General features: G+C 41.5%; 1 protein-coding gene and 1 long non-coding RNA gene across 2 annotated transcripts in view; both read right to left on the reverse strand.

Annotated features, from left to right (window-relative positions):
• The window catches only part of LOC133440745 (zinc finger protein 845-like), a gene marked incomplete at its 5' end in the record, with an annotated part of 28,901 nt that extends 25,153 nt beyond the window's left edge, over positions 1-3,748 (reverse strand). Inside the window, one exon of the mRNA XM_061718060.1 lies at positions 3,237-3,748. Within this exon, the coding sequence (XP_061574044.1) occupies positions 3,237-3,748 (512 nt within the window). The remainder of the gene's footprint in view (positions 1-3,236) is intronic.
• A 4,895-nt stretch (positions 3,749-8,643) lies between these two features.
• On the reverse strand, positions 8,644-9,415 carry LOC133440476 (uncharacterized). The gene is made up of 3 exons (XR_009782346.1): positions 9,296-9,415; positions 8,846-8,879; positions 8,644-8,729 (listed from the first exon to the last, which is right to left on the reverse strand). It is a non-coding gene; the product is annotated as an uncharacterized LOC133440476 (long non-coding RNA).
• Between the last annotated feature and the right edge of the window lie 386 nt (positions 9,416-9,801).

The raw sequence follows: 9,801 nt of genomic DNA on the forward strand, positions 1-9,801 counted from the left end.
GAATAAGAGAATATAATTAAGGGACTTTTTCCACCACCCGCTGTCCAACCAACCCAACCGAGGTCCAGTATTACATTTTAAGACAGGTTTACAAAATACTTAAAATATAATATAATAAAAATAAATATAATATAATATATATATATATATATATATATATATGTAAGATCTTTAGGTTTTTTGCCAAATAAATATGTTGAGAATGCATAATACTCTCCCATGTCTCTTTTTGATAAGGATACTACCATTTACTTATTATAAAAATATTAACCTTATTCACATAAAGGGACAGGACAGGCTACTCCTCCCAAAACGTACCAAAAAATACCGTGATATTATACCGTCACCGTTCAAAAGATGAAAAATACCGTGATATTAATTTTAGGTCATATCGCCCACCCCTAGTACTTGCCGCTACTGCAAGAACGACAAAGGTGGACAAAGCCTCGAAGAAGTTTTGTGATAGGTGATATTGTCATTGTCATGGATCATACTGCACCTCGTGGATCATGGATTATGGGAAGAGTAACAAAGACATATCCGGACAAGGGAGGACTTGTACGTTCCGTACAGCTGAAGACAAAGACAGGGCATTTGGAGCGGCCCATATCCAAGCTTTTTCTGCTACAGGAGGCAGTATAAAGTTTTTGCATGGTCATGACCCAACGTTGAGTCTAGTGTCTGTGACGCCAGACTCAGAAGAAGGAAGAAAGAAGACAGAGGAAGATTGGACTATTTATGGCTCCCTTTTTTTCTTGAATTTAATTGTTCACCCAGTCACAATTAAGGGGCCGGTGTGTAGGAGCCATTATTTGTCTGCTTATTTCAGTCTTTTTGTTTATTTACAAGTTGTCACTTGGTGGCAGGTTAGATGGTGGTTTGGGTCCACGTCACTACCGGTGCAATTAGTATTTAGGCGCAGGTGTTCTGGGCGGCCAATTAATGCATGGGTGACGGGGAGACCGCACGGTTTTTTACCGCTCTTTAAAGACAGCTTTACTACCAGCCAGAACCATCACAATTAATTCAGATCACTCCATAAACAGTTCTGCCATACTATAAACATGCTTTGAAACTAACAGTAATGATAATAAATGGGAACCTCACCCGACAGTGGACGTTGCTGTGTACCTTTCATTCATTCACTCATCCATCAGCTGAGCGCGTCAAAAAAGAAGTCCCGTCCCGCACCCAGCCGAGTGGCTAATTGTTTGACAGGATAGTCGCTATAGTGTCTGTCTCCAGTTCTGTACAGTGGGATGACTTTTGCAGTTTTCATTTCATTCATTCAAAGTCCTCCCTCCATTATCATATTATTATTTTTATTATTATTGTAATTATTATTACAAAAGTGCATCTCCACTCGTTGAGTTTGCACTTTGAAAGAGATGGAAAATGGACTGGTACCAAAAGCCAGGCTTGTTGCACAAGGTTTTGAGGAAGTGCAAGTTTCTGCTACAGAAGGAATCTCCAACCTGTGCTTCAGTCTCTGAGGCTCCTTGTGGCAGGAAGTTATCAAAAACAATGGCGACTGCATTTGATGGACATACAATCTGCCTTCTTTCATGGACTAGAAATGTGGAGACATTTTGATTAAACCTTCTCCAGAGACCAACAGAGCAGATCATCTTTTTTTAACCCACATCAACTCCATGGTTCCTGACACAGTGGATTCCTATCAGTTTTCCTACCGTGCCAACAGATCAGTGGATGAAGCGATGGCTTCGGCTTCACTTCACCTTCCAACACCTGGACAGGATGAACACCTATGCACGGCTTCTGTCCCTGGATGTGTCATTTGATGAAGCCAAGACCAGTGAAATAACAAACTGGATCAAAATGACGTGATTGAGGAAGTTGAGGATAAAGGATAAAGTGCATCTCCACTTTTCAACTTCATTTGATGACATTTCTCTTTCCACATTGTTTTCTGAGCTAAATGCTGGTTGTACTGATCACGCTGTACCAATAATCTGCGTCACTGACAACTTTCCTCTTTTTGATGCACTAAAGTCTTTTTTTATTTGTGTTTTTATTATTATTATTACGATAGATTGTTCACTCTTGGGTTTATGTTGAGCTTTTATAACTCACCACCAGGGGGCACTGCTGCTCTTTCTAAATAATAACATTCCAGAATTATAAACAATAAAAAAATTCATCCATGTAAAATGAAAATTGAATTACATTTTTCATGATTATTTCTTACTAAATATGAGTTGAGGTAAAAAAAACATTTACTTTCAAACGGATGTCTGATATAAAAGGGTTAAATCCAAAGTCTGTCCTCTTCCTGGAATCTGATCCCGATGATCCTCCCTCTTCTTCCTGCTCTCCAACCTGCAGATCTGCAGCTTCAAGACGTATCTCAACATCAGCTTTAGAATAAATCATGTGTCAGACGAGTTGTAAATCTAGTACAACTTGATTTTATACATGTGATTAAATAATAGTTAATTTTATATTATTTAAATAATATGAAAAACGTACACAAATATGTTGTAACATATAGTTACAATAACACAGCATGGATCATTTGAATTACATTGTTTTGATTTAGTTTGTCTCATAAATTATCACGATAATCTGATGTACGCGCAGCTCAGATTTTAAAATGTATAAAGCCTTTTACAGTTTTCAGCGAACTATGTATAACCTCTGAACGGAGTAGATGGAGAGAGTTTAACAACATGGAGCTGCAGATTAACTTTACAAAGAGAATGTGAGTGAAGAAGAAACAGACGGGAAAAAGGATGTGTGAGAGAGGCTTTGTAGATGAACGAAATAAACTGTCATGTTTAAAGAAACTTCAGCACATACTAACAGCTCTTTATTTGCACCGTGGAGACGACAAGTTACCAACAGCAACAAATAATACGATTTTAAGAAGGAACAGGGATTCAAACAACCTCAATGCAGAACTTTAAAAAGTGTACACAACCACATCGTTCCCTCTGCGTCAAGTTGACGGAGAAACATAAATCTGGGTTGAACCTGCAACCCTTGTGGGGAGGGGATTAGGCTCATCAGCCACAGGAGGTGGTGGTTGGACTTCTGCGGGTTCTTCTTCTGTGGGTCAGACAGGAGTGGACAGCTGCCCCCGGAGGACGACAACATGAGCTTCATTTTTCACGAGTCACCAGACTTCTCTTCCGGGTGATTTCTCATGTGACTCAGCAAATCAATTCTGCGTTTTGCACAAATATCGCTGCTAGCCCCTGTGCGTGGTTATGTGCCGTTTAAGATTTGATAAATCAGCAAAGGTTTTGCTGCAGGTTTTGCACAGGTATGGCCTTTCGCCGGTGTGGGTCCTCGAGTGAATCACCAGGTGGGAAGGTAGCCTGTAACTTTTTCCACATGTTTTGCAGATGTAGGGCTTCTCACCCGTGTGCGTGGTTATGTGGAATTTAAGACTTGATAATGTAATAAAGGTTTTATTGCAGGTGTTGCACAGGTACGGCTTTTTGCCGGTGTGGGTCCTCGAGTGAACCCTTAGGCTGGAATGATCTGTGTAACTTTTTCCACATGTTTTGCAGATGTAGGGCTTCTCGCCCGTGTGCGTGTATATGTGGCTTTTAAGATGTGATGATCTAGTAAAGGTTTTGCTGCAAGTGTTGCACACGAATGGCCTTTCGCCAGTGTGGATCATTTTATGGTTCTTGAGCGTTGATGATTGTCTAAAAGATTTTCCGCAGGTGTTGCACAGGTGCGGCCTTTTGCCAGTGTGGATCTTCATGTGATCCATTAAATTACTACTTTTACTGAACTCTTTCCTGCAAGTGCTGCAAGAAAACGCCTTCTTCCCCGTGTGGGTCCTGGTCAGCTTTGATTTACAGTTGCTGTCTGACGGGACAGCAGCATCTTCGCGGTCACCGTGTCGTCTCATATGCTCCGGATCTGCAGTTTTACTGGAGTCTGAGCGTAAACTTTCAGTCCCTTCCTCATCTTTGTTTTGAGCTTCAGGAGAAGTGTGCAACAGCAGCTGGCCACAGTTTGGTCCTGGTTCATCATTTTCAACTTTCACATCAGCGACATTGACCAATGAGACATCCACCTCTACGTCCTCGTGCTTCATCTCCTGACCGCTGGAGTCTTCCTCCAGTTCTGTAGTCTGTGGATGCCCTGGTTCCTCCTGGTCCGGGCTGCAGCTCCTCTCCAGGTTATCCAGGTGCTGGTCACTGAAAACCCCGTCCTCCTCCACCTTACAAACATTTTCTTGTGGGAGTTCTGGAATTACAAAAAGAGACAAAAAGATAGGATTTTAACAAGTCAAAAGTGCTTCCCAGTGTTGATTGTTTGGTTGTATTTGTGAGGTTTAAAGTTTGTCCTGAACCTTCGGTCTTCCCCTTCATCTATGTAGTATATTTGAAAACAAGTGCATTACTCTGTGTGACCATTAGGCGGCACTGTGACTGTACTCTTGTTTTACTGCGTTGGTATCGAGACAGTTGAAGAATAAAGTTGTTTCATTTCAGGTTGAGCAATTCTGAATTCTTGTGAATTCTTGTATTGTCAGCATCCCGTTTGTCCAGTCTTTTACACACTACCCAAAGTGCACAAAAGCCTGTCAAATCCTCCTGGTCACCCTATTGTGGCCCAGATGAACGCTTTACTATCACCTTTGTCAGAGTTTGTGGATCACTATATCAAACCGTGTGTCCAAACACTACCAGCGTATATTAGAGACTCCACGGATTTCATTAATAAGATCTTTAACCTCACTAACCTTCCTGATGATCTACTGTTGGTAACCTTTGACATCCCCAGTCTCTACACTAATATTCCCCATGATGGTGGTAGAGAAGTCTAAAAGTTCTATTTGCAGGACTTACTCATGCCCCTAGGTACGTTTATTGTTGACTTAGCTACTTTAATCATGAAGAAAAACTACTTTAACTTTAATAGTGAATATTATTTACAAGTATCTGGTACCATCTCTATTTGTACTCCGAATTACACAAATCTATACGTGGGTCACTTTGAAAAAAAACTTGTGAGAAAAATCCTGAGCAAAATATTTTTTTGCCAAAAATCTTAAAATGGTACAGATTTATTGATGACATCTGTCTAATTAAAGCGGCACTATGTAACTTTTCCACCTTAATATCATATTTCCAGAGTCATTGTGATGGTACATCAACTTCCAACAGGTTTAATGACACCTCTGTCATGGTCTGGAGGGGTCTGTATCACCTTCACTGGCACTATGTAACTTTGAAGAGCATGGTAGGAACCCTGCCACACTAAAAAACTACACATATTTACGGCTTTGACTGCTTTACGGCATACGTCACTTCCCCCTCCTTCCCGATTCGTAGTCGAGACGAAAATGGGTGGGGCTTGGAGCGCAGCTCCGCAGAAGCTGGTAACCCGTTGCTGTTGTAGCTGCAGCAGCTCCACATGTAACAGACGTGGAGAAAAGATCGCTAATGGTTTAACTTTTCACTGCTTTCCTGCTCGGAGGCAGAACCACAGAGGCCGGCCAATTATCTGAGATAACAAATTAAAAGAGTAAAAGAGTCGTCGGCTCGGATGGATCGCGGCTGTAACGACCAAACATAACGTTCCTCGGTAAACAAACAAACACGCACACAGACGGGCGTCGGATCAAAACACGGGTTTATTAAACCACAAAACAAACACTCACAGACCGGAGTCGGATCATTCAAACGGGTTTTATTCCCCACTTCTCCAGCTAAACGCAGTTGTTGGCCAGCTCTCTGCGGTGCGATTCATTTTGTTGAGGAAAAAATATTAACTATTTGATTTCTTGCTGCAGAGGAAAAAAGAATATTGCTCATGCCTCGGAGCCGTCAAAAGCAGTCAAAAAAAGAAAAGAGACGTAAGAGGGATACAAAACATGTACTGTATGTTGTACTATTATACTAATTCATTGAAACACATGGCGAGTCAAACATTTACCAAAGCAGCTGCCAAACACTCCTAAACAAGGTAGTAAGATGTGGGTTGTGCAGAACTGCGGCAGTAAATCCTTTTAAAGAGTGGCGCTCCGACGAGGAGCTCCATTCTTTAGTAGGGATTTCATATGGATCAAGACCGTTAATAATCATTATTTTCTCCATATACCGCTCCCTGGCTTCCTTGTTTAAGGTATCCCGGTAAATGGGCCGCTCAGTGGCGCAGTGGGTTAACCAGCGGCTCATATACTGAGGCTACAGTCCTCCTGCAGCGGTCGCGGGTTCGAATCCAGCCCGCGCACCTTTGCTGCGTGTCTTCCCCGTTCTCTCTCTCTACCCCTTTCCAGTCTGCATCTCAATAAAGGGCCACTAGAGCCCAAAAAAAATCTTAAAAAAAAAAAAAAAAAAAAAGGTATCCCGGTAAATTCCAGTTCCTTTCCAGCAGTTTAACATCTTTTTTTTGCGTTCGTCTGTTCACTTGGTGAAACAGAAAAGCGTCCCGTCTTCTCTCAAAACAAATGCATGCGACGGGACAGGAGTTTTCCGGCAGTACGCGCTGGTGCTCATGGGAAACGTAGTGATCTTTCTGGTAAAGCATTACCGCTTTTGTCCAAAAGATGCCGACAAACTCAGAAAAGCTGAAAGTTACGTTGTGCTGCTTTAAAGCTGATGCTAATGAACTGGAAGACTTTTTTACCTTACTGAATAGCTTTGACAGCAACCTCCAATTTATAATGGAGTATAGTAGTGAAAAAGTTCATTTTCTAGATATGTGGGTTGAACAAAAGAATGGCTCCTCATCCACTTCACTCTACCGCAAAGAAACCGAAGGAAATACGTTCTTATTGGCTAGTAGTTTTCATCCTCCTCCCCTTAAAAGAGGCCTACCAAAAAGCCAGTTTTTTAGACTCCGGAGAATTTGTAGCAGTACAGAGGATTTCATAGACAAGGCATCAGAGATGAGCTCTAGATTTGTCCAGCAGGGATATCCTATGGATTGTATCCAGAGGGCGTATGATGCGGCACGGAAGAAATCACGCTCAGAACTGCTACAAAAAAGCCAAAAGAAAGAAAGGAAGTTCTCTGTGACCTGCATCACTCTGTGAAATCCACATTTGAGAAATCCTGGCACATCCTGACCTCGGACCCTGAATTGGCCCCCACTTTTAAAGAGCCCCCCCTCTTTGTATATAAACAGAGACAAACTCTAAAAGACCTGCTTGTTCCCGCTGACTATACTACCCAAACACCTAAGCCACCTACTCAGAGACTGTTTATCATCCCCACTCTAATAAAAACATTTTCCATCAAAGAGGTGATTACTTGCGCATCTACACATGTCATATGCTACGCTGCCCTTGCGGTCTAGCATATGTGAGAAAAACTTCCAAACAGTTAAAACAAAGGATAAGTAAACACAAAGGGCCAATCCCAATTCTACTTCACTCGCCCTTCTTTTCTCCACTCGCACTTCTTTTCTTCCCTAAGCCCTAAAAAAGAAGGGGGAGATTTTAGGGCACTTGAAATCTAGGGCACTTGGCCCAGGTGCCTGTCCCAATTCTCCCCCTACCCCTCGTTTCCATCCCTACCCTGATCAGGAAGCTGAGAGCCAAAAGCTGTTTTAATTTCAGCTGTAGCGCTGTTAATATGGCACTTATATTCCATATAAAAAAATGTGCACAGAAATATTTACAAAAAAAAAAGTTTGCAGTGTATGTGCTGCTACTGCTGATGAGGTGTCCTGTCCACCATTTTCTCTAAAAGGTTCAGGAACCTGTCCATGTGTTCTTCATATAGTTTTGTACTTGTGTGGTTTTACTCACTTGGAAATACTTTTAAATTGTCTAATAAAACTTGTTTCACAACAGTTTTCTCTTCTGGGGTTTCTCAAAGTAAGGTAATGTCTCAAATTATAAACTGTACAACAAGATCAATAGTAAAATAAGGATAGTGAGAGAATCCGCAGTAAAAAAGGCTTTATTTGCTATATTCAAATAACATTTTTAAAAAGAAAAAAAGTAAACATTGTACGCAAAACAAAGAAAGGTGCTGTTCCATATAAAAAAATTTGCACAGAAATATGTACAAAAAAAAAAATTGCAGTGTATGTGCTGCTACTGCTGATGAGGTGTCTGGTCCACCATTTTCTCTAAAAGTTTCAGGAACCTGTCCATGTGTTCTTCATTCTTTTGACATCTTCTGTCTTCTTTGGCGGCCTCAGCTTGAAGGAAGTCCTGCATAGAGAGTTTCTTTTTTTGGGGATCGGGGGGAAAGTGGACCTGATGCCTGAAGCTTCCAGCTTCCTCTTCCAGCTGGTGAGGCAGAGCTTGAGGCCGATGTGCTGGCGTCTTCCAAAGTGTTCTGAGATAAAAAAAAAGATGGATACACATGTTGATTACACACATGACTGGACTATCATACACACCCACAACATCATACCAGGTTCATTATCACTGTATAAATAAAAATTACCTCTGTGCTTTCCTCTGAATTTGTCAGAGAGGACACTGGTGAGGATGGAGGGTCGATTATGTTCTGAAAAGAAAATAACAGTTAGATCTTCAGGTACTGTAGTGTCGTATCACTCACAATCAGGAGGAACCACCGGTCGTAGCACAAGCTAGCTATAGTATAGGAAGAAGGACTGGGGAATAAGATTGTGCTTTTTTACTGCTAAACTTACCATGAGTATTTGCGTGGGATCTTCATAAGAGGCCAACAAACATGGAGGCTGGATTGAAGGTCTGGACCCCAAAACCTCATGCATCTCTTCGTAGAAAGGCCATGAGGCTGCTGTGGCCTCCCCACTGTCTGTCCCGGAGCGCGCACACACACACACACACACACACAATTTACAGAAGATTATTAATAAATAATAATAATAAATTAAGATTTCCCCATTTTTTGCCAATTTGTGCTGTGGTCACCTTTCCCTCCAGTTCCAGCTCTTTGATGAGTTTCCTGTAACAGAAAACAGTGATGAATAGTAGTTATACCATGGTTAAGGACCCCATCACAGATATTCTGCAAGCACATAGCTAGATCACTCACTCCCACAGTGGTTTAGCAGCATAGTTCTTCTTAGTAAAATTCTCCTCGTTGGTAGCCCTAAAGCTTATTAGGTGTCTGACCTGATCCGGAGTCCCTGGAATGAAATGTGATTACTGCAATGCACAAACGTCCTCGTAAAAAAAAAAAAAAAAAAAGTTTGAACTATGATAACAAGGCAGCAAGCGACGTTATTACTTCGTAACCCCCCCCCCCCCCCCCCCCCCCTGTTAAACAATAAACAATGTGGTATTTCTATGTACTGTTCAAACTGTTAAAACATACAAAAGCACTGTGATTTTTTTAATTCCATGGGACATTATACTTACATTTGTGGTTTCAATATCCTCCTGCTCTTTGCGGTTCGCCATTTGACTCAAAAAAATGAAAAAATGCTTGCTTGCTCAAAATCGAGACGAGTCTGTAAAGCATGTTTTCCCCGGGTGGGCGAGCTTTAAATAGACGCAGCCTACGGCGTAGCTTACGGAGCCTACGGCGTAGCTTACGTAGCTTACGTAACCATATTCCGGCGCGATTTTAGCGAACAACGGACAAAAAAGGGATGATGTACATTCACTGAGTGAATATTATGAAAGTAAAATATCGGTTTGCGCCGAGAAATGTAATCAAAATGCATTTTTATGCAGAAACTAACTCAAAATATTGATTTTATTCCCAAAAAAACAGGAAATGTCCTCCATGTTTTTTTTTTTGATTCAGTCCGCAAATGACGACGAAAAGCATTCTGGGAAATCTTCATACCCCCTCGCTCGCCAAGTCAGCATCTGAAATCCCTCGATTTGAAGGGGCTATTCTCAGCCCCTAGCCCTCGTTA

This window comes from Cololabis saira, chromosome 3, assembly GCF_033807715.1.
Source record: "Cololabis saira isolate AMF1-May2022 chromosome 3, fColSai1.1, whole genome shotgun sequence".
Taxonomy (NCBI): domain Eukaryota; kingdom Metazoa; phylum Chordata; class Actinopteri; order Beloniformes; family Belonidae; genus Cololabis; species Cololabis saira.